We start from the raw sequence: 24,866 nt of genomic DNA, 5'->3' as shown, positions 1-24,866 counted from the left end.
TCCAGCATTCTTCAGCTTCGCTTCCTGCTGCATAAACTCTGCATCTGTGAATGGGTCTTGAGCACTCTGCTTGCCACACTGCTGATCCAGAGTTGCTTTCCCAGCTTCTGCCCCTGCCTCCATTTCTATAACAGTTCCGCCTTTTAAAGTTCCTGCAATCCTGATTGGACCAAAAAGGACTAGACCGCTCACTGCTGAAGCGGTAGTCCTGCCTTACACTGGCTGTCATCTTCCTCGTCTCAGTACCCAGTTGAGGTCTGTGTGTGTATTATTAGAATGAGGATGTGTTGCTCTAGTTGGTCTTACTCCTCCCAGTAGAGTACTGTTGATTCTTGGGGAATGTTTTGTGGGTAAGAACAGGGAAAGGGCTGACAATAGCCTATGAAGGCTTGTTGGATGGAGGGTTCATTTTGAAAAGTAAATGGGGTGGTGGGGTACTATGTCTCACTTAAGGACGTCCTCTCTCTCTCTCCACTGCCCAAGTTTCACCTACCCAGGTGATCCTCCCTCACATATCCACCCCCAGGGTCAGGATCCAAGAGCGATGGCCTTTCCCTGGCCACCCAAGAGGAGGATACAGTGGGAAAAGAAGTGAGGATGCCCTCAGGTTCCTCACTGACCTCGATATCTGGTTGAGTTTACAAATGTGTACCTTAGAATCCTGTTTCTCAGATTTCGATTAAATCTCATAGCCACTGGACAATTACTCTACATAAGAGATCAAACCAGGGCAAGCCCTCCATTTTGCAAACTTTGTACGAGCAACAGCACACACACATTAGAACATCTCCTAAAAGATCGCTTGGTTCTCCAATCCTTAAGGGATCTTTGTTTTGGGAGTCATGTTCATAATATGAACATGATTATCACCAGTTTTGGCTAAGAATGTCAAATGGTAATGAGCACTCCCTGATCAATATGATCTTGCGGTACCTTTGATCAACCTGAATACATGATCAATAGTAAACGTTTTAATGCGCTAGTGAAGGAATCTGAACGTTATTGGGAAGAAAAAAAGTAACCGTTGTAGAAAAGTCATCTGTACTAGCTTCCTTTTTAAATCATGGTTGTTAAGAAATACAGAAGAAGTTCCATTTAAGTGGGGTAGTCTAAATTCTGTCTTAATGATGAGGAATCTTTTTTATGATGCATTTTTGGAAATGCTGAATCATGATTATGGAATGAAAATTGTTTTATTTGTGCAAGAATAATAGTTTAACCAATTCACACACAAAAATAAATGTGCCTTACCAAAGTTAATTTAGGTTCTCCCTTTAGGAATATCCTTCATAAAGTGTACAGCTTTGTAATCAAATTGTTAACATTTGTTACAGGGCCACTTTTACCCAGTGACATCTGAAACACGATTAGATGGGAGGGAGTTCCACAGCTGGGATGATCTCTGCTCCTTTCTGGACAACTGCTGTGAAGAGAAGTTCGTTATTAGAGCATCTGAGAACCTCAACAAGAAAGACCTGTGCGAGATGCCGAGGGGTTCAGAACTGGCCGAGTCTCTGAAATACAGCAGTGCAGAGCTCTATTGCAGCAGGTTTGTATTGCTAGATTTGTTGGCTATGGCATTACTTTTTGAGTAAAACTTGCTTTGTGGTGTGGCTGCACTTTGTAAAAAAAATGTCTGATTTTTGGTGTTTTTATGTATTTTGAGTGTACGATACGGCGGGTCAGTGAATCCTGTCTGCCAGATTCTGAATGAGTAACTTGGGGACAGGTAAGTTCAGTGACAAAAAGGAAGTCCCCTCTTTCTACCCACGGAAGAATGATTTCTTTGAAGTTTGTCTAAATTCACAGTTCAACCTTTTAATAAATAGCTTGAATATTAGGAATGTTTTGAATTGTTTTCCTTCCACATTAAATCCATCCTCTACATAGCTCATATCAAATGGCAATTATTTCTTGCGGTGCTGGCACTTTCTCAGAGCAAGACTATATACATTTCAGCACAGTTTAACTGATGGGTATGAGCCCTCTATATTCAGACGTTTATTCTGCTGTGGATGTGTGATGTAATAATTTGCACCTGGAGGCCATGGCGTGCATAAGAGCAGAAATAAGAGTAAAGTGCTTGGATAATACTGGGTAGAAGTTGCAATGTTGTTGCTTAGTACTTTCAAATTTATAATTCAAACAAGCGAACGTTGGTGTTCAGGCATGTTTATTCCAAGTATGTACATTATAATTTAAAAAGTTAATAATTGAGGATAATACTGGGTAGACGTTTCAGTGGAGTTGCTTAGTATCTTCAAATTTGTGTTTCAAACGGGCAAGCATAAGTTTGTGAAGATATTTTGTTTCAAGTAAATACATCATGATTAAGGCTCATTGTTTAGTTTTTATTTATTTTTACACATAAATACAGATGAAAAATCACACTTTTCCTTCAGTATGTATTTGTAAAATATAGTTAAAAAAAGCTTAAATGTGTGCCTCTTTGTCCGCTCTTCAGGTTGTCCATCTTGTCTTGCAGGCCAAAGACTGTGTCAAATTTACAACGTAGAGGGTGAGGTTTATTTCCCTTTAAGATGGATTTCCAAAATCCACTGTGGGGTAGATTTTGGGAGTCCAGCTGTTAAAATGGATTTCTAGAATCTGGCCTAGTGGACAGAATTTACGAGGCCACCCTAGTTATGGTGAACGGGGAGCTCTGAGAGTTTAGCCAAACCCCAATCAATGTAGCAATGGAGAGCAGTCCAGGCTTATTCTCAGGAGAGTGTGAGTGGTTTCAGGGTACCTCAATGAGTCCACACAGGATAATACACAATAATTAAATTCAGACAGTCCATTATGAAAATAGTTATTTATTTCGGCCTTTAGAATACATTGAAAAAGGAAACCAGCAGGTAGTAATATCACACAATACTATATAATACATGTTTCTGATGCTTGTGAATCTGCTCCGAATCGCATGCTGTGCATATAGTCTGACATCTAGTGGTAATCGCAGAGTATTGCATCTTCTTTCAAAGATCGAAAAGGGACATCAACCTGGGCGTGACTGTAACACTATCCCTAACGCAGGGCTCGAAATTAAGATTGGATAAGCAGGTGCTACAAGCAGCTCTTAGCTAACCAGAAGTAATCATTCACCCAGGGGCTACCACTGGGGAACGAGGAGCTATTATGTAGTGTTACGCAAATCTAACTTCCACATAAAATGCAAACATATAATTGCGTGCATCATTTATGACCCCTTATGGCCTTAAGTGTCAAATAAATGCATCCTAATGTCTGTTTACAGATTGTCCCAAATGCACAGATTTATTTTCACATGGTTGTGTATGTACGGCATCATTTGGCCTGGGGAGCCAAACGTAGCTCCTGGTAACTTTTGGTTGTAAGCTAACTAGGCTCTTCTGGGCTGTATTCAGGAGCTAAACCGCACTATCTGGATCCCAACCGCTGCAGGAGCAGACAGTTGTTGCCGCGTTCCGAGCCTCACAGTGCTCCCCATCTAGGATCACAGCTGATCTGCAGCTGACTATGACCTTTGCTGGCCGAATATCAAGTTATTTGGGCTCCTTCTTGCCCGACACCATCACCCACGTGGCAACTACGGCCGCGTTAGTATATTATTGCTGAAAATGGCCGCCACCAATTGTGCCTGAATTTGTTTTCTTTGGTTGGCTGGCAACCACTACAATCGTGCTGATAGGCCGTTGCAGGCGACTGGAAGGCGCAAGCCGGGTCCCTACCAACTAAGGCCCTTAAGAACAATGCCTCTACCTGTCTGGACCTGTTCGGGCCAGAAGGGCCAACAAGGTTTTGCCTGCACCTTAGAGACAATCCACGCTACCATTCCATAGTGCTGCGCAGCCGTATACTTCGCTCCGCCCATACAACCTAGCTGTGGGTAAGAACTGTGTTTTGTCTAGTGTTATGTTACAATTCACCTTCCAGCATTTTATCTCCCTAGTACAACCAATGTAAGCATTTCCTACTGTGCTATCTGCCATTTTTTTAGGACAACTGCTCTGACGCTGTGGGATGTATTCATGCCTGACACATGTTTGATTGCTCTCATCGTAGCTTGTACTTCTAATACACATTGTATTATCTTGGTGCCTCAGGGCACATACGTGCCTCATGTTTCACTGCCTCAAAACTGATACCATCCTGATCCCTAACTAGTCGAGAGAGAGCTCATCAGGTTACTTGCCATTATTACCTTAGTCCTATATGCTGCCTTCTGTGTCTTTACTATCTACCACTAGCATAATAATCTTCATCCCACTGCTATGTACTTACTGGCTTGCCTACGGATGGACAGACTCTGCTCACTGCCTTAGGCAGTTTGCATAGTTTGCCCTCTAATTGTTCACCTCTTCTACTGTACACCTACTACTGTCCACCCGGCTCCTCATGTCCCAGTACAGAAGTGAACAACCTAGTTATGACACAGTCTCACTCGAAGTTCGTTGCCATTTTATCATTGCTCTGCAATCTCATTGCACTTCAGTCAGCGGGTCATACGGCACATCACAAGATTAAACTGCTAATACCCTTTCTTGGACTAGGATCCTCTGGCAATATGAACAATACTTGCCCAGTCGTGAAACCCTTACTGCAATTCCACCAAATCAGACCTACCTACTTTCTGCCGCCACTCGTCCTCTCACAGGACAGACAAAAGTGACAGGTACAATTGAAACACTACCCAACATTAATGTTAGGATTACACTAGCTAGCTCCAGCACCAGAGAACTTTTCTCTATTCTTAGAGAATTAGGATCTCCTGACACCCCTAATGGCATGTGCATCAAAAATAAAACTTGGTGCACGAACATCCAAGACGCCTTATGCAACAAAATATCCATGCTCCAAGATAAAATAGCAGCTGAAAAAAAACCTCACTTCATCAGAATGTCCCTAAGGCTCAGAAAGCCTTATCACAGGAAGTCCATGGCAATTAAATTAAACCAGCTAACCTGTTTACATTTGCACCAGTCTCCAGCTGTGAAGTGGAAAAGATCATTCATTTCTTCACTCAAACTATCTAGATGTCTAGGAGACTCCTGCCCGGCTTCAACAATTAAAGAGGCAGCTAGGGACCTAGCTCCTTTTTTGTTGCTACATAAATCAACTCCTCCTTTGACTCTGATCGACCCTCCCAGGTACAACTTGGGTCCTTCATCTCTTATAACTCCCTCTCTACCTGTGGTGTTCCCCAGAGGTCTAACCCATCGCCCTGGCTTTTCAACCAATACTTAGCAACTGTCGCCTACTGCATTTCCATTTTTTGCTCAAATTTCCAGTGCTATGCCGACGACACCCAACTCATTTTCAGGCTTCCCTCAGCCACCTCCTCTCCTCCCCTCATCTCTAACTGTCTAATCGCCATTCAAAATTGGTGTGCCACCAGTGATCTTTGTTTAAATGCCAACAAAACTGAGATCCTCCTCATTTATACACCCTCTCCCCTCACTCTCTGGCCGGCCTCCCTTGGCCCTCCTCCTGCCCCTACCTGCGAAGCTAAGAACCTCGGGTTCATCTTTGACTCCACACTTTCCTTCTCTGCACACATCTCTGACGTCTCTAAAAAGTGTAACTTCTTACTGCACCTCCTTAGACGTACTCTTCCTTTCCTCTCCTTCCCTCAGAAGCTCACTGTCCCCCAAGGTCTGATTTTCTCTAGGTTGGACTACTGTAACAGCCTTTTTCTAAATCTACCTGCCTCCACTCTCCGCCCGTTACAACTAATCCAGAACAGGATTGCAAGACTTTTCCTTGGCCTCAAGCCCTGGGATCGTATCTATCCAGCTCTGAAATCCCTTCCTTCATTGGATCCCAGTGGATGCGAGGATTAAATTTAAAACCCTTTGCATTGACCACAAGGCTTTCTGGGGTCTGGGTCCAAAATACCTTCAACTATCCCTCCGTAAATACCACCCCTCTCGAGCCCTTCGCTCCTCTACCTCTAACTCCCTCAGGGTCAGTCGTTTTTCAAAGAAACGACATGGGGGCAGATCTGTCTTCGGCTGGGGCCTCCGTTTGGTACTGCCTCCCTGCCACCTTGAAACTTGAGGAGAACCATCTACGGTTCCGCAAGCTCCTCAAGACCTTCCTCTTTGCCCCTGCATTTGCCCCTCTTTTCCCCTGTTGATCTGCTTTCTCGGCACGGTCGCACCTGCCCCCCCCCTGCCCTCCCACCCTCTTGCACTGCCCCTTGCCACTCCTTGCACTGGGGCCTGTATCTGTACCCATACAGCTCCCCCTTTCTTCTTCTGCACTTATCAGATACACCCTACCTGACTAACCTTGCACTTTGCTACTCACAGGCTGCACTACCACTGTTCTTGATCACCTTATTTAGTTAGTTATTATTTATCTTGTTCTCTCCTATGCTCTGCACTTTCCAATTTCTCCCTCCCCTCCCATGCACTATCCCCTTTTTCCCTTCCCCATGCACTTGCACGTTCTCAATGTCACTGGGCCTAGTAAGATCGTTGTTTTTTGTTTTCTTCCCCTTCCCTTTGCCTGGTCGCGCTCTGAAACACCTATGTATGAGCGCGATATGAATAAAATATATCATTTGACAAGTGCACAGTCCCGGCAAATCTTAAGGATGCCTGGGTTCTTCCCCTTTTTAAAAAAGCCTACCCTAGACCCTAGCATACCTACCAACTACAGGCCAATAACTACTGTACTGTTTCTCCTACAAATATTGGACAAGGCAGCTTATCTCCAGATTAAAACCTATAACTTACTCGGCACCGAGACACAGAACAGAAACTGCCCTCATTGATTTAAAAAATCAAATGGACGGAAAGATGAATGAGAATTAGCCTGCCTTCTCTTGCTGGACCTCTCTGCGGCCTTTGACCTGGTGGACCATAACCTTTTATGCAACCATCTCTCCTCCGCTGCCCACTTCTCAAATGAAGCCACTGCATGGATCCAGTAGTTTCTAGACAACATATCCATGAGTGTTCTCCCCTACTCCGTGAGCAGACTCAGTTCCATTTACCTGTGGAGTCCCTCAGGGCTCATGCGTCTCCCCCATTATGTATAATATATTCACAAAGACTTTATTCGATATCCTTGATAATCTGGATGTCTCCTATACAAACTATGCAGATGACACCCAGATTCTCATTCCAGTCTCGGCAGACCAAAACACTGACGAGAATTTGATTAACAAAATGTACCTGATCATACAATCCTGGATGGCCACGCATGGTGTTTGTCTCAATGATAAGGCAGAACTCTTACTCATTGGGTCAACTAACTAACTTAACAAACTCAGCAACCTATACAACTCCTTTAGTATTGATGGCCAAATAATCAAAGCCTCAAAGAAGGTCAAAACCCTAGGTTTTTATCTAGACTCTGCTTTGAACCTGAATAAACAAGTGAACGCTATGGCCTTGGCTACTAGCTACACATGTAAACTCATCCACTCCTGCAAACCATTTTTGTCTACAGATAGCCGTATCACATTAGCATGCGCCCTTATCCAGCTAGATGATTGCAATGCTCTCTATATTAGCACGAGCAAACGCAGTACTAGCAAACTGTAAATCCACCAAACCAATGCTTTCTGAATGGCATTTAGCATCCCTAAAACTCAGCACATTTCCAACGCCAGGCACTCGGTGAAATGGTTAGCCGTTAACGACAGAATAAAGCTCAAATCCTTAAATCTCACTTACAATTGCCTCACCAACAATGCGCCGAAATACCTAGTGGACAAATTCACCAAACATTCCTGGGCACGCTCAATCAGGACTGCGCAGACTAACAGCCTAAGAATCCCGAAATTCAAATTTAGGAAAGCTGGAGGGAGCAGCTTCACAGTCATGGACTCCCAGCCAGGGTCAGGCCTACCGAACTCAACCTCCGGAGAGGTGTCCAGACCACTGGCGTCGTGCAAAGACTGACACAGTTCTTCCAACTGGCTATGACCAGACAAGAGTTTGTCAGGAACCTCATCGGGAACCAAACCTTCATCAGACCCTTCATCCACCTCAGAGATGTAATCCAGAGGCTGGAATAAATCCCTGGATGAGGGCACGGAAAAAGGATCAAATACAGGCCGCGTCACTGACTTCCTCAGGGCCTTCCTCGGAGTTTCCACTGATGCACGCTGTACCTCCCTGTACCTCCGGTAAAGCCTCCACAAAAGGCGTCGACAGAATCGGCGTTGAACGAGGCGCCGGTGGCTTCGACACAGGCCTCGAGGCCGGAGCCCCGAGCATGTCCTTCGACGGCCTCAGCGTCGATGACTTCCTCGGAGGCAGAGCCTCGAGAGAGAGGCCCTCGAAGGTCATGGCGCCGATGGCGTCGACGTCTTCTTAGAAGACCTCACAGACTCTGACGGTCTCGAGGACCGGGACCTGGAGCGGGCATGGCTAGAGCGATCTACCTTGTCCGATCGGGACCTCAATGGCTCCCGATGATCGTGCCGACCGCCGAGCCCGAATGGGGGTTGGGGGGTGGCCCTGGCGCGTTCCTTGCGGCCTTCTCTCGAAGGCGTAGCCGGAACGGAGCCCTGCGATTCGAAAATCCACATAATTTCCTTACGAAATGTGTCCCGTTCTGTGGGAGAGGAATGCTTGGTAGGACAAGCTACCCGCCGTCTGGCGGAGTCCTCGGACGAGGAAGGCGACCGGTGCCGACAAATCTGCGAGTGCCTAGAAGAGGCAGAGGCATTGCGGGAACCACTCCGGGACCGAGACCCCCTGGACTTACGCCGACGCGGAGAGTCGCCCCCCGAATCGTCGGTCGAAAGCCCAGCGGATTTCGACTTTTGGGGTTTGGCTCCCGCAAGGCCTTCGACATCAAAGACTGGCAATCGTCAGTCATCGGTGGCATGGTTCTCGCCGAGGCACCAGAGGCAGACGTTGTGTGGGTCTGTAAGCGACATCTTGGAACCGCAGTCCTGACACTCCTTGAAACTTGACTTCAGGGTAGAAGACGAGGACATGATACCTTCACAAACAACCAGGTTCGAAGAGCCGATAAAAATCAAAAGAACCGAGGCACGCCGAGATCTCCGAAGTGAACACGTTCGCGGAGAAAACAGAACTGAGGCTACGGGCGTTGTGTGTCCTACTTATAAGATCCGGTGACGTCAGCTCGACCGAGGACATCGTCATCGACGCAGGACGCAGACGCCAAAATTGTTCCCGAAGCAGCACAGCTGTGGTGATTACCTGTCATAGATGTGGAATACATCGGAGGAACACATCCCGCAGTTTTGGCAGTCCAAAGCATTTTTAAGTATATTCTTGCCACCCCTCTGCAAGCACAGCTAAAAGGGGGGTGTGAGTGGGTTCCAGGACACCTTGGAAGTAGTCTTGGATAAGACCCCACTGACTGTCCCTGCAACTCTCGGAGCGTGGTATTTTTGGCAATCCTGGTGGAAAATGTAGCAGAGGTGGTGACACGCTTGCCCAGGGCATACAACTTCTTGCAGTCCTTGTCGGGAACAGATTCGGACGAGGACAGAGGTACCCCCGCCCTCTTCCATGTAGTAGTGACGACCAGGGAGTCAGGGACGGCATGACCCCTGATGTACAACGGGTCCGAAGGAGCTAAGCGCAAAATCTTCTCCACACAGGGATTGACCGAACGTGCAAGCAATCGTGCGAGCAATGAGGGGTTCAAGCGCTTCTTGACAGAGTTCAACAAAGGCATGGCTTGGCTGACCGGAGTCTTATCCTTAAAGGATACTTTCCATGAAGTCGGAGTCAGGGACTGCTTTCTATGTGGTAATCTTAGTGATCAACAGCCTTTTTCAGAAGGTTATTGAACATCATTTGGTCATCTATTGGTGATGAGTTCCTGGCTTGGGTGACACGAGCATCCAGGCATTTTTTCTCAGGGTCATTTGGGGTAGGGGGTGGGTGGAATGCCACATCCACATATCATCCGCAGGGTTCCAGTACGGGTCCTGATAAGTATGATCTTGGCCAGTTTCCTGACCTAGAAAACATCCTGGCTAGGGTCATCTGAATCATCCAGAAAGACATCTACCTGGAGGTCCTGAAAGGATTCCTCCACGGGTTAAAATTGAGCACTTGGAGTGGAGCCTCTGATATTTAGGAGGGGCAGGGCAGGGGTCAACATCCCTATGTCTCTTCAAGATGTCATCAATTTGGCCTGAGAAATGAATGTACTCTGCCATTTTGTTCATACAAGCTTCAAACCTGTCCCTGGTACATTCAGAGGAGTCTGAGGGATCAGGAGGGGGGAAAGGCTGCATGGGAGGGAGCTGGATCCTGGCGCAGGGCCTTAGAAAGAGGGGGAAGAGGCCTGGTGAATAGTGCTCAGGCAAAGGGGAGGCCTTATTGGGGTCCAAAACGTGCAAACCAGCCTTGGAATGCTTCTCCCGAAGCTTCGGGAGTGTGTTCAACGAGTGGACCCGTCTCTGCGTTTCTTTTGATGCTACCACGCCTTTCGGCGCAATCGCGTCAGAGGCCACAGATTTAGTGGAAGCAGCCGCTACAGAAGAAGACTTCACTCCATGTGTAGGACATGGCAGCAGTTGCGCAGAAGGCGCCGAAAAGTGAGATTCAGAAGGCCCTGCCGAAGACCTTGACAGGCCTGCGGGGTACAAACTTTCCTCCACGAATCCGCCAGGGAAAGTTTAGTAGTTGTGTGCTTTAGAGCAGGTGGTGAGCGTGTCCCTGTCCCTGGGATGTGACTTCCCATAGCACTGCTGGCGGCATGCTTGTCGTGGCCGGAGAGGACACGTGTGAGTGTGAGGGCTCCATATTAAGGCCAACAGCCTCTGAATCGGAGCCGTGGCTGCCTATAGATACCTCGTATGCCAGCACGGGAGTGACTCTCGTCCTGCATTGCGTAGCCTGCCCACTGTTTCGTACACCTGTCTTTTAGGGTCCTGGGTCGAAAGAGTTTACAGGCTTTTCAGTTAGGCTCGTCGTGATCACAAGGGAGACAACAATGGCATCAGCGATGGGTGTCGTTCCATGGAAACTTGTCTTTGCAAGATAGGCAGAATTTAAAAGGTGTCCTCCCCATTGCAGAGGGAAACGCCAGCCAGACCAAAGGAAAGAGGAGAGGAGGGGTAGAGAGGAGGCATTCTCAAGAGAAGTCGGTACGAACAGGGCCCCACTCTCCCTACTGCAGAGTGGAGTGCCCGGAGGGCCAATGCCACATGGAAAACAGTCGCTGAGCAGTCAGGATGGGACTTCGGCAGACACGAGCAGGCGAACAGCTGTCGAGTCGTCGAAGTCAAGCAGACAGCAGAAGAACAGGAATCGGTAATATAAAACTCTTACGAGCTCCACATTATGTGTGACCGACTAGTTAGGTGGAAAAAAACTATTTGGTGGGACATCGGCGCATTAAGATTTTTGGGTACACTACACGCCACGTTAGACAGGGTTCGAAATTGAGGGGAGCCAGGAGCGATTTGTTGTTTATTCATTTATATGGCGCTCCAAACACTGAGGTATATAGGCGCAGTTCCAAGTTACAAGCATTAACAATGTCATGGTTATGTACATCCCCCACAATGGTTACCACAAGGTTACATCATGGTAAAAGGTTACATCATGGTAAAAGGTTACAGAGTATTTACAAAAACAAAACAAAAATCGAAACAACGATATATAAATCAAAGCTATATGCAAAGCAATGGCCTCAGCTAGTGGTTATTAGCAGTATGTGAGACTCAAAGAAATCTTCTTGGAAGGACTGTCTAACAAATGCTATTTGAACTTATAAGTTATGCTAGTGTTAGCACTGGTTTGGTGATCAAGAGAGAACAGCCATGATTTTGCATCTTTCCTAAAGGATTCAAAGGAAGGGGGCGGCCCTAAGGGAGTCTCATGTCGAGGGTGACACAGTACTCGGGGTGGTCTGCGCCACCAGTGGATTTTCTGCAGGATGACCTGACAGATACCCTTGACCAAGGTCCACCCACTGACCCGGTGCTGCCATTTCATATGGCTTTACAGAGAAGGGTGGCGGCGGCTTGGACTGCTCCGGAGAGTCTCCCAGCAGTGAGCAAGTCATTGCTGAAAAATACCATCCAGCCAGTAGCGACCCCTGCTACTTGTCTACGCACCCCACTCCGGAGAGTTTGGTGGGGCAGGCGGCTATAGCCCCAGTAAATCAGGCGTTGTACCCTACCATCCCTCCTGATAGGGACAACAAATGTTTTGATGGCTGGGCGAAGAAAGTGTTTTCGTCAGGTGTATGGCACTGTGTGCGCCTTAGCATGTTTCACTCGCACTCTGTGGAATTGTGTGTCTTTGGCGGCTGAAAATACTCCCGAAGGGGAGGAACGGGATGGTTTTCTTGCCCTCATTCAGGATGGCAAGGATGCCATGTGTTAATCCGTTCAGTCGGGTCTGGACATGGCAGACTGTGTCAGCCGGGCCATGGCGGTGAGCACCGTGATGCACAGATTTGCGTGGTTGCGGAAGTCGGGGTTTGCTCGGCTTCTCAACATGCCATTTGATGGTGAACATCTTTTTGGCAGCAAGGCTGATGAGAGCCTTGAGGTTGCAGACCTGCAGAGCTGCAGCGAAGTCGTTGAGCGCTGCAGTTCGCCAACCTCCGCCTTTTCGTCTTAGGGGACAGCAATGGAGAAGAGGTTCCTTTTGATACTACTCTTCCTTTGGTAGATAGAAGGGAGCTGCAAGCCAAAGGGGCCACCGTAGGAGTGCCAGAGGTGGAAAACAAGTTACTCGAGGTGCCAAGGCCGCTCGGGCAGTGGCCTCTTTGCCCTCAAGCACTGCCGCAGCCGCTTCAGCTCAGTCATGAGGCCATGTCCCATGGTTCGCCGGTTGGGGGAAGGCTGGCGCAGCATCTTGTAGAATGGCGTGCCATTACTTCAGATGTGGGGGTTCTGAAGATCATAGCCCACGGCTACTGTCGTCTTTTCCGGCAGAGGCCTCACGACAATCCACCAGGGAATCTCTTTGAAGAGTCTGGATCCGCTCCTTGCGCAGGAAATCAAATCCCTGCTGGAGAAAGGTTCCATAGAACTGGTGCCTTTAGCAGGGAGGAACAAGGGATGGTATTCCCCATATTTTTTGATTCCGAAAAAAGACAGGGGATCGAGACCCATCATGGACTTGGTGTTTTGAACAAGCTCCTCAGGAAGGACAAGTTCAAGATGGTTACTCTTTCTCAAGTCCTCCAGGCCCTTCAACTTCAGGATTGGTTGGTGTCTCTCGACCTCAAGGACGCTTACTTTCATGTGCCGATTCATCCCAAGCACAAGAAGTACCGGAGGTTCGCGGTTGTCGACTCGCATCATCAGTTTCGGGTCCTGCCGTTCGGATTGACCTCCGCCCTGATGGTCTTCACCAAGCTCATGGTGGTGGTGGCAGCGGATCTCGGGGAAAGGGGGGATTCACGTCTACCCCTACCTGGACGATTGGTTGATCAGGGCGCGCTCTCCCGAGCAAGTCCTAGATCAGCTGCCACTCGCTTCACCAGCTGGGCTTCTACCTCAACTTAAAGAAGTCCCACTTGACACCTACCCAGTGGCTCCAGTACATCGGAGCAGTGCTCGACACATCTCTGGGGCAGTGAGTGTTCGCCTCCCCAGGTGAGGGCTCATCACATTCTGCTGATGGTGGACAAGTTTCAACGTGCCCAGAGTCTCCCGGCGTTCGAGTTCTTGAGGTTGCTCGGCCTCATGGCATCCTGCATTCTTCTGGTGCCAGAGGCCAGGCTGCGGATGAGATCTTTACAGTGGGCTCTCAAGATGCAGTGGTCGCAGGCCTCCGGCAGGATGTCTGATCCAGTTCAGGTGCCGCCCTCGGTTGCCCAGGATCTTCTGTGGTTGGCCGTTGAAGGCAATCTGATTAAGGGGGCTCCATTTTGGCTACCCTGGCTGGAGGTGTCGATCGTGACGGACGCATCCCTCACGGGATGGGGAGCTCATGCCAACGAGTTGACAGTCAGCGGTCGTTGGTCTCCGTCGGAGTCCAGACTCCATATCAATCTGTTGGAGCTGAGGGCCGTCAGGCTAGCCAGAATGTTCTGAGTCTGACGGTGGCCATGCACTACCTCAACAAAAAGGGGCTGGGGCAGGGTCTCTCCCTCTGTGCAGAGAGGCGATGCAGCTCTGGTTCTGGGCCATCCAGCAGGAAATTTCGTTCTCGGCAGTTCATCTGGCCGGAGATGAAAATGTGGCAGCGGACGCTCTGAGCAGGCAGAGCACGGTCTCTCATGAGTGGGAGCTGGCTCAAGAGATTCTCCTGGAGATCTTCGCCCTTTGGTGGACCCCCAAATGGATCTCTTTGCCACCAGTGTCAACCGGAAGTGCGAAAGATTCTGCTTGCAGGAATTTCCTCCAAGAGGAGCCTTAGGGGACGCGTTCGTAGTGGAGTGGTCCTTCTCACTGCTGTATGCGTTTCCTCCAGTCCCCGTCATTCCGCAAGTGCTGCGGAGGTTAAGGAGGTTCGGTTCCCGAATGATCCTCATTGCTCCGGCATGGGCCAGGAGACTGGTATCCGGACCTTCTTGACATGTCCATCTGCCCTCCACGCCGTTTTCCCTTCCGAGATGATCTGCTCTCACGGGGGGGGGGAGATCAGGTTCTCCATCCAGAGGTCAAGTCCCTCGACCTTCATGCTTGGCTTCTGAAAGGTTGAGGTATAAGGATTGGGACCTCCCTGAAGATGTGATGGAGGTGTTGCTTTCTGCCAGAAGGCCTGCAACAAAGTCCCTGTACCGTTGCCGTTGGATAAAGTTCTGCGACTGGTGCAGGGTTAAGAATGTGGATCCTTTTTCATGACATTCCTGTGGTTCTGTCTTTTTTGCTTTTGTTACCCCACAAGGGCCTGCAAGTGGGTACCATTAAAGGTTACCTGGCGGCGCTGTCCATATTTAAGCGCTTGTCTGAGGAGTGTTCTTTTTTTAAGATTCCTTTGATTTCTCAGTTTCTGAAAGGGCTCACTAATGTGTTTCCACCGTCAACTTTCCAGGTGCCCGGTTGGGATTTGAACCTGGTTCTAAAAATCCTAATGGGAGCTCCGTTTGAGCCTTTACATTCTTGTCCTTTAAGACTGTTGACCTTTTAAAACTGTATTTTTAGTTGTGGTTGCTTCCGCTCGGAGAGTGAGTGAGTTGCAGGCACTATCCGCCAAGCCACCCTTCACGGTGTTCCATAAGGACAGGGTTGTCCTTAGGGTTCGTCCTTCTTTTCTTCTGAAGATTGTGTCGGAATTTCATTTAAGCCAGAAGGTCATTCTTCTGGCCTTCTATCCTCCTCCGCATCCTGGTAAGGAAGAGGAGAGGCTCCATAGGTTGGATCCTAGGAGAGCATTAAGCTTCTACATCTCACGCATGTCCCGGGTCAGAGTGGACAATCAGCTCTTTGTAAGATACGCTGAAAAGCGTTTGGGTCAAGCTGTTACTAAGCAGACCTTGTCCAGATGGATTATCTTGATCATCTCAGAATGCTACCGTCTGGCGGGTATGGACCCTCCGGTAGGCTTGAGGGCCCATTCTACTAGGGGTGTGGCTGCCTCCACTGCTCTGCAGAGGGGTGTTCCCATTCGTAACATTTGTGAAGCAGCCACATGGGCCTCTGTCCATACTTTTGTAAAACATTACTCCCTGGGCTCTATCCATATGCAAGACTTAGCCTTTGGTAAGGTGGTCCTCTATTCTGCAATTTGATTGGGCATTCTAAATGTCTAAATTCTTTTCCCACCTCTATGCGTTGGTACTGCTTTTGGAGTCTGTTATAGATATGGAATACGTCGGAGGAACAAATCCCCTCTAACAAGTTACTTTCTTATCTGGTAATGTTCTATCGATGGGATGTTCCGACGACGTATTCCACATCGTACCCTCCCAGACTGCCCCTCTACAGAATTTCTTATGCGATTGCAGCTTACGTTTCCACAAGGCTTTCTGTAGTCATTCTGGCAGAAGATTGGTGCCACACGTTCTGGGGAAAAAACTACAACTGAGGCTACGGGCGTCGTGCGTCCTACTTCTCCAGCATGGGGTTTGGCATGGATTCACACACTCATGAATATTCCCTGTTGTCAAGCTGGGAATCCTCGGTAAAGAAAAAATCGGCATCAGTTTCGTTTCTGATCTGCATTTTTTAGTAGTAACCAATCACTGGTCTCTGGGTCATACTGCCCCCAGCCAATGGCTGCCCTCTCCCTAAGCCCCTCCCCTGGCAGCCATCCTCAGATTTTTACCGCACGTTCAAGTGTTGGGAGTCCTCGTGCTATAGCTCTCGAGCTTATACTGCGTTTTGTGTTTTTTCAAAAAGTTTAATCTCATTTGTTCGGTCAATCGAGCCTCAAGCTCCACCGTTTCTACTTCCGATCAACAGGGACCCGTTTCAGAATTTTCTACTCCCCTCAAGGACGAAGTTTTTGTAGAGTACACTTCTTGGAGGATTCCAGAAGACCTTGAGGCCTACCCTGTGGACATGGCCCAGGACAAAGGAAGCTCGACGCCCGGATCCAAGCTTTTCAGGACCTGCCCTGGATGCGGATTGCAGAGGGTTTTCAAAGACAACGGGCGTTCTATATGCTTCTACTGCCTTCACGAAGACAAAACGCACGTGGAGAAGGACTGTGTGTTTTGCAAGAACATGTCGGAGAGGACCATGGGGGATCGGCGGATCAGCCTCACCAACTGGCTGGAAGGGAAGAGCACAGCGGTAGGTGAGAAGAAGAGGTCCGATCGGTCTTCTAAGTCCTTTGAGGGCGCTCCAGCGACGGGGGCCCAACAGAAGGCTAAGCACTGCGAGTCTGCGGGCACCGGAAGCGCCGAACGGTCTGGCTCCTCGGCTGCCAGGCAGGGCACACTTTCACTGACGCCATCAACCACAAGCCAACGCTCTGGCTCGGGGAAGAGAAAGTCGGAGATCCTGGGTAAGCTTCTGGAGAAGCCCCGGTCGATCCCGACGCAAGCAGCCGAGGGGGAGCGAGGCGGTGACCCTTCCCCCAAGGTGAAGGCCTGAAGCACGCCAAAAGTCATGAAGGCCCTGATTGACCCGGCTATGGCCTCTATTGAGGGAGTCGTGGTGGCCCTGGCGAAGCCTGTGGAGGCTACCCCATTGGAGACGACCTCGGGCCCAGAGTTTCCCTACCACCGCGGAGGGAATCTTTTCAGTCCATCGATAAGACCCCCGGTGGAAAAAGAGGGGGGGCGGGCCAGTGGCCTTCATGGACACGGCTACAGCCTGTGAGGAGGAGCTGGTTGAAGTCGTGCAAGGTCTCAAGAAGAGGTTTGAGGAATCCCGGGGAGGCGGACGAAGAGAGCGACGGTGGTTACGACGAGGCTCCTGTGGAGGAGTAGCAACCATTGCGCCCGTCGCACCCAGTGCCCGAGCCTCGGACAACTCGGTGGCCATTTTGATGGCAATCTAAACCTTATGCATGGAGAGAAGTACGAGGTTGCCTCTACCCCCCAACGGATGACCCAAAAGAACCGGGCCCGTCGGGAAGCTCTCCAAACATGCGGAGGAGAGTTCACCCCCCCCCTGCCCTACCAGCCCTTGTGGCCCGCTCAGACTTAATCTCCTTCCCCTGATCCTAGGGATGACACGGGAACAGATATGGCCACGACGGGGACGGTTGACGACGGGGTGGGCCTTCCATCACCACCCCTTTGGGCCGGCCTGCCCGACGAAATTGGCTCCTTCCGCGCCATGATTTCCAGGGCATCCAAGCTTTTCCAGCTCTGCCCCGAAGAACAGAAGAAGGAAGGCTTCCTCTATCAACGACATGAGGCCAAGAGGAAGACTGTCCTCGCGGTGCCGTTGCTTGACGACATCTGGGACGAGGGACTTGCTCTCCTGAAGAACCCGTCTACAACGCCTGCCAAGAGGGATCGGTACGAGAAGAAGTACCGGGTCCCCGATTCCGCCCCTTTGTGCCTTAGGGCACAGCCGACCCCGGATTCGGTCATCGTGGCGACGGCCAAGAAGAAAGCGGCGGGGGCGACGGCTTCAACTTCAACCTCCCCACCTGACGGCGAGGGAAAGAAACTCTACGCCATGGGACGATGAGTCATCTCGTCTGCGACTGCGACAATTAAGGCGGCCAACGCCCTAGCGATTGTGGCCTGCTACGACAGGGAGTTGTGGTACAAGATCGCTCCCCTGCTGGATTTCCTACCGGACGACAAGAGGGCGGAGGCCTTGCGTATCCTGCAGGAAGGTGAGGTGGCATCGGACCACTCCATAACAGTGGCCACGGACATCACTGACACCGGGTTCCGCCAGTTGGGCAACAGTGTTTGCCTTCGATGGCGGGGATGGCTCAAGGCAACAGATTTCCACTAGGACGTACAAACCAGAGTTTTGGACATGCCCTTCGACTGGAACAACCTGTTTGGGAAAACAGTGGATGAGTCACTTCAGGCCATCAAGGCCGACGCAGAGACGGCTCGGGCCTTGGGAGTTTTGCATCAACGACGACTGCCCTTTTGTAACTCCGGAGGCAAGCAAGGTGCCTCCAATGGATTCGGCGGTGGCTCCTCTACGTACCGCCAGGCAGCCCGTTCCTCGTCACAAGAGGCCTACAGAGGGCGCAGCAAGTCAGGAGGATTTCGTCGCCAAGGAGGCCAGGGCGGCAAGGCTGCCTCCCAGCAGGACTGAACTGGCGGTAGCGTCGGGCTCCCACCTGAGCACCCCGGTGGGAGGCCGGCTAGCGAGGTTCGTCAGCGTGTGGGAGTCCATCTCCACCGACCATTGGGTGCTGGATGCCCTGGCCCACGGGCACACTCCCGAATTTCTAAAGAAGTGCCACCGAATTCCTCCCATGGCCAGGAAGGAAAATCACATCCCACAACTGCTGTTAGAAGTAAGGGCGATGCTCAAGAAAGGTGCCATCGAGCTCGCCCTGAAGAGGCTCCGGAGTATACTCAAGATACTTCCTCATCAGAAAGAAGACAGGCAGTTGGCGCCCCATCCTGGACCTGTAGGTTAAACAAATACATCAAGGCCCAGAAGTTCCGGATGGTCACCCTCCAGCACATGCTGGGACAGCTGGAGGTAGGCGACTTCCTATCGTCGCTAGATTTGCAGGATGCTTACTTCCACATCCCCATTCTAAAACGACACTGAAAGTTTCCCAGATTCGTAGTCCAAGGACGGCACTACCAATTCAAAGCCCTGCCATTCGGATTGTAGTCCGCGCCCAGGGTATTTACCAAGTGCCTAGCGCCAGTGGCGGCGCGGCTGCGCCTGCAAGGGATCCACGTTTACCCCTACCTGGACGATTGGCTCATTCGAGCAAGGACAAGGGAGCTCGCCGTCGAGCACACAGCGAAGACCGTCCAACTGCTCACGGACCTGGGATTCTCCATCAACTTCCCCAAATCCCACCTGGTTCTGTCGCAGGTCGCACTGTTTCTGGGAGCAAAGCTCGATATAGTGGCACGATTGGCTTCCCCGTCTGAGGAAAGGACGAAGGCCATCCTGGGCAAGGTGCAACACCTGCTGTCCACAGACAGGGTGAGGTCCATCAAGTCACTTCTCGGCATGATGTCCTCTTGCATCTACCTGGTGCGCCTATGCAGGCTGCGGATGCGTCTTCTACAGGAGTTCCTCGACACCCGTTGGATGCAAGCGGCGGGCAGCTTTGGAGACAAGATCCCGCTCAACGAGGTCTTCCCTCAAGCTATTCGGTGGTGGGGCACCCATGAGAATCTCGCGGCGGGCACAGACTTCCAGACCCCAGCACACCAGGAGACAGTGACGACGGATGCCTCCCTTGAGGGTTGGGGAGCGCACACCGGAGATCTTCAAGCGAGAGGCGTTTGGCTCCCGCAGGAGAGGTCACTCCACATCAACATCCTGGAGCTCCGTGCAGTGTTCTAGGCTCTCGGGTCGTTTCTCCCGTCCCTCAAGGGCAAGGTGGTGAGGATCTTCACCGACAACACCACCACGATGTTCTACATCCGGAAGCTGGGAGGAACCAGGTCCCCGGCCCTATCCAAGGAGGCCCAGGATTTGTGGCATTGGGCCGTTGCCCAGGGGATGTTTCTGGTGCCCTTCCACCTAGCAGGGATATAGAATACCATCGCCGACTTGCTGAGCAGGGAGCCGTGCTCATGCCATGAGTGGGAACTGAGTCGGGACCAAGTGGATTGGCTTTTCCGATGATGGGGCAAACCCCAGATCGACCTGTTCGAGCCGGCAGCGAACTCCAAGTGCCAGAGGTTCGCCAGCAGGTTTCCCCAGCCGAGCAGCATGGGAAATGCTTTCTCGTTCCCCTGTTCCTGTATGCGTTCCCTCCATTGCCGTTGCTACTGCTACTCATCAAGCAACTAAAGGGGTCTCAGTGCAGGATGATCCTTGTCGCACTGGCGTGGCTGAGAGAGATCTGGTTCCCGTACCTTCTGGACTTGTCAGCGCCCCCCCCCCCAGTCAAACGATCGATGGACGAAGATCTTCTCTTCAGAGAAGGAGGCGCCATCCTCCATCACGACCCAGGGTCGCTGAACTTGCAGGCCTGGCTCCTGCGGCACTAGAGTTTGGAGGGTACGATATCCCGGCGGACTGCAAGGAGGTGCTTGCAAAGACCAGGGCATCCTCAAGTCTCAAGTGCTATGGACACAAATGGAAGAGGTTCTCTGTCTGGTGCTGTGCACAGAAGATTAACCCTCTGCGAATTACGGCCCCTCAAGTGCTGCCATACCTGCTGTCGCTGGCCAAGGCAGGGCTGGCTCATGCGTCCATCAAAATACATCTGGCGGCAATCTCCCGCTACACCAGAACTACGGGACAATCATCTCTGTGGTCTCATCGCCTGGTGAAGGAGTTTATGAAGGGACTGTTCCGTTCATTCACGCCAGTGAAGGCTCGGGCCCCGGCGTGGGAGCTCAACGTGGTGCTGACCAGGCTCATGGGGGCACATTTCGAGCCTCTGCATTCGGCCCCGTTGAAGTTCCTGTCGTGGAAAACAGCATTTCTTGTGGCCATCACCTCCGCACGACGAGTGGGAGAGATCCAGGACCTATCCTGCAAGCCCCCATACTTGACTTTTCATGAGACGAGGGTGGTGCTGAGGATGCACCCCTCCTTCATGTCCAAGGTGCCATCGGACTTCCATCTCAACGAGCCCTTGGTTTTACCAGTTCTCTTCCTGTCGCCCTCGTCGCCGGCCGAGAGGAATTTGCACTCGCTGGATGTAGCTAGAGCGCTGAAGTTTGTGAACTTTGGACCTGTGAACCAAGGGAAGGCCCTCTCGAAGGCTTCCATTTCCAGATGGCTCTCTGGCTGCATTACGCACTGTCACCGGTTGGGAAACCGACCGTTGCCCGGCCGTCCGAGAGCCCATTCGACCAGAGTGATCGCTGCTACCACGGCGTTCTTGTCTGGTGTACACCTGCTGGACATCTGCAGGGCTGCTACGTGGAGGTCGACGCACACATTCACGAGATTCTACTGCGTCGACCAGGATTCCAGGCAGGAGTCCAGGGTCGGCCAAGCAGTGCTGCGCAACCTGTTCGCCAGAAGGTGGGCCTGGTGAGGAGGTAAGAGATGCTTAATGTTGAGTTTATGTAATGCTTAATGTTGAGCCTTGCCACCTCCCGTGGTTGTGCATGTGTGTACTGCTATGTATTCTTATATTCATGAGCATGTGAATCCATGCCAGACCCCATGCTGGAGAAGGAACAAGTTACTTACCTCTAACTGTTGTTCTCCAGCATGGGTCTGGCATGGATTCACATGAGAACCCTCCCTCCTACCCCTCTGCTACTCTTCACTTGGTCATACTGCCACTTTACGTGCTACCAAATCTGAGGATGGCTGCCAGGGGAGGGGCTTAGGGAGAGGGCAGTCATTGGCTGGGGGCAGTATGACCGAGGGACCAGTGATTGGTTACTACTAAGAAAGACGGATCAGAAACGAAATTGATACTGATTTTTTCTTTACCGAGGATTCCCAGCCTGACGACGGGGAATATTCATGAGCATTTGAATCCATGCAAGACCCATGCTGGAGAACAGTTACAGGTAAGTAACTTGTTCCTTATAACATCCGGTGACGTCAGCTCGACCGAGGCCCTCGAGGACAGCGTATCAACGTCATTGACGCAGACACCAAAAAAATTTCCGAAGCAGCACAGCTGTGGTCATTACCTGTCATAGATGTGGAATACGTCGTCGGAACATCACATCGAAAGAACTTTACCAGGTAAGAAAGTAACTTGTTCTTCTGAAGCACCATACCTGGCTGAAGTATTCAGGTTTTAAACCAGAGACCCAAGCCTCGCTGATTAATAAGCCAGTGGAGGAGTCCAACCTTTTTGAGAAAGCGGTTGATGAGGCTCTGGAGACCACCAAGAAGGCGCACAAGACCTTAAAATAGCTCAATCGTATCTCGGCCAAGCCCTTCGGCCATCAAGGGAGTTTCAACACCCGCCGGCCCCTTCGTGGGCAGTCCTTCTCCCGCTCTCAACAAGGACAGTATGGTTCGGGGGGCTTCCGGACAGGGCTCCCCCCATGGTTTTCAATCTCCACAACAAAGCGGGTTTAGACGAGGGAAAGGCAGAGGTAGAAACTCTGCTTCCAGAGGCTCCCCAGTCTCTGCCTCCTAGTGACTTGGCAGTGCAGCTCTCAACCCACACTTCCCCAGTCGGGGGACATTTAACATATTTTACCCACGCGTGGGTGGTTTGAAGGAGGCATGGTATCAGAGGTAGACACTGACACACAAGCTGCAAGTTTCAAAACCTTTATTGATGGTTTAAAGGGGGTTGCAAAACTCTTATCTTGCCCTATAACTAAGATGGGAGTATTCTCGACCATCAAACAAAAAGAAAATGCAGTCCTAGTCAAAATAAAATGGCCTATACTAATAACATCACATATCCCGGCTATTGACCGAGCTAATGGCACATTAGGTCCATCATTGCATGATATCCATACTGAATTTCGCTCCTTCTACAAGAACCTCTATTCGAAGGGATTGGTTCCTCCGACGTATTCCACATCTATGACAGGTAATCACCACAGCTGTGCTGCTTCGGAATATTTTCGGCTCCTGCGTCAATGGCGTAGATACGCTGTCTACGAGAGCCTCAGTCGAGCCGAAGTCACTGGATGTTATAAGTAGGACGCACAACGCCCATAGCCTCAGTTCGATTTTTTTCGTGAACGTGTTCGCTTCGGAGATCTCGGCGCGCTTCGGTTCTTCTGATTCTATCGGTTCTTCGAACTTGGTTTGTGAAATTATCATGTCTTCTTCTACCCCGCGGTCGGGATTCAAGAAGTGTCGGGACTGCGGTTCCAAGATGTCACTTACGGACCCGCACGACGTCTGCCTCTGGTGCCTCGGCGAGGACCACGCCACTGATGACTGTGACGAATGCCAGTCTTTGACGTCAAAGGCCTTGCGGGAGCGAAAGAACAAGCTGTCTGTAGGTAGGGTTTCCAAGCCCCGAAAATCGAAAATCCGCTGGGCTTTCGACCGACTATTCGAGGGGTGACTCTCCGCATCGTCGGCGCAAGTCCAGGGGGTCTCGGTCCCGGAGTCGTTCCCGCCATTCCTCTGCCTCATTGAGGCACTCGCGGAAGCGCCGTCACCGGTCCCCTTCCTCGTCTGAAGACTCAGCCAGACGGCCGGTAGCTTGTCCGACCAAGCATTACTCTCCTGTGGAATGAGACACATTTCGTAAAGAAATGTTGGCAATTTTCGAGTCGCAGGGCTCCGTTCCATCCGTGCCTTCGAGAGAAGCCGGCAAGGAATGCGCTTGGGCCACTGTTCGCACGCCTTTGGGCTCGGGCGGTCGGCGCGATCACCGGGAACCTTCGAGGTTCCAGTCGGACAAGGTGGATCGCTCTAGCCATGCCCGCTCCAGGTCCCGGTCCTCGACGCCCTCGAGACGATAGTGCCTGTGAGGTCTTCTAAGAAGACTTTGACGCCATCGGCGCCATGTCCGAGGCTGTTGAAGGACACACTCGGGGCAACGCCCTCGAGGTCTGTGTCGAAGCTATCGGCTCCACACTCGACGTCGGTTTTGTCGACGCCCTCGACACCTTTTTTGGAGGCTTTATCGGAGGTACCCTGTGCATCGGTGGAAACTCCGAGGAACGCCCTGAAGAAGTCGGTAAAGCCTGTATTTGAGCCTTTTTCTGTGCTCTTCCAGGGATCTCCTCCAGCCTCTGGATTACATCTCTGAGGTGGATGAAGGGTTTGAGGAAGGTTTGCTTCCTGATGAGGTTACTGATGACCTGTTATCTGGTCATAGCCAGTTGGAAGACCTGCGTCAGTCTTTGTACGACGCCAGTGGTCTTGATACCTCCCCGGAGGTTGAGTTTGGCAGGCCTGAATCTGGTACACCTGCTGAATCTTCGTACAGGCGACTCATGTCAAGGGTGACGGAGTACTTGGGGTGGTCTGCGCCACCAGTAGATTTTCTGCAGGATGACCTGACAGATATCCTTGACCAAGGGCCACCCACTGACCCGGTGCTGCCATTTCGTATGGCTTTACAGAGAAGGGTGGCAGCGGCTTGGACTGCTCAGGAGAGTCTCCCGGCTGTAAGCAAGTCGTTGCTGAAAAAATACCGTCCAGGCAGTAGCGACCCCTGCTACTTGACTACGAACCCTACTCCGGAGAGTTTGGTGGTGCAGGCGGCTACGGCCCCAGCAAAGAAGGTGTCGTACCCAACCATCCCTCCTGATAGGGACGACAAACGTTTTGATGGCTGGGCAAAGAAGGTGTTTTCTTCAGTGGGTATGGCTTTAAAGTCAGCCAACTCCGTATGTGCCTTAGCACGTTTCACTCACACTCTGTGGAATTGTGTGTCTTTGGCGGCTGAACATATTCCCGAATGGGAGGAATGGGATGGTTTTCTTGCCCTCGTTCAGGATGGCAAGGATGCCATGTGTGAATTCGGTCAGTCGGGTCTGGACATGGCAGATTGTCAGCCACT

At 50.8% G+C, this 24,866-nt stretch overlaps 2 protein-coding genes across 3 annotated transcripts in view; one reads left to right on the top strand and one right to left on the bottom strand.

Moving 5' to 3' along the window:
• LOC138526876 (uncharacterized) overlaps positions 1-24,866 on the top strand; it is a 1,504,711-nt gene that overhangs the window by 474,625 nt on the left and 1,005,220 nt on the right. For both annotated transcript variants that reach the window (XM_069637661.1, XM_069637652.1), the window contains exon 7: positions 1,335-1,549. In XM_069637661.1, coding sequence (XP_069493762.1) covers positions 1,335-1,549 — 215 coding nt within the window. The remainder of the gene's footprint in view (positions 1-1,334; positions 1,550-24,866) is intronic.
• LOC138526886 (uncharacterized protein ZSWIM9-like) overlaps positions 1-24,866 on the bottom strand; it is a 1,119,771-nt gene that overhangs the window by 919,068 nt on the left and 175,837 nt on the right. The gene's annotated exons all lie outside the window — the stretch shown is intronic.

Source organism: Ambystoma mexicanum, chromosome 1q (genome assembly GCF_040938575.1).
Source record: "Ambystoma mexicanum isolate Mex_15411 chromosome 1q, UKY_AmexF1_1, whole genome shotgun sequence".
In the NCBI taxonomy this organism is placed as follows: domain Eukaryota; kingdom Metazoa; phylum Chordata; class Amphibia; order Caudata; family Ambystomatidae; genus Ambystoma; species Ambystoma mexicanum.
This window is presented reverse-complemented; position numbering and strand designations above follow the sequence as displayed.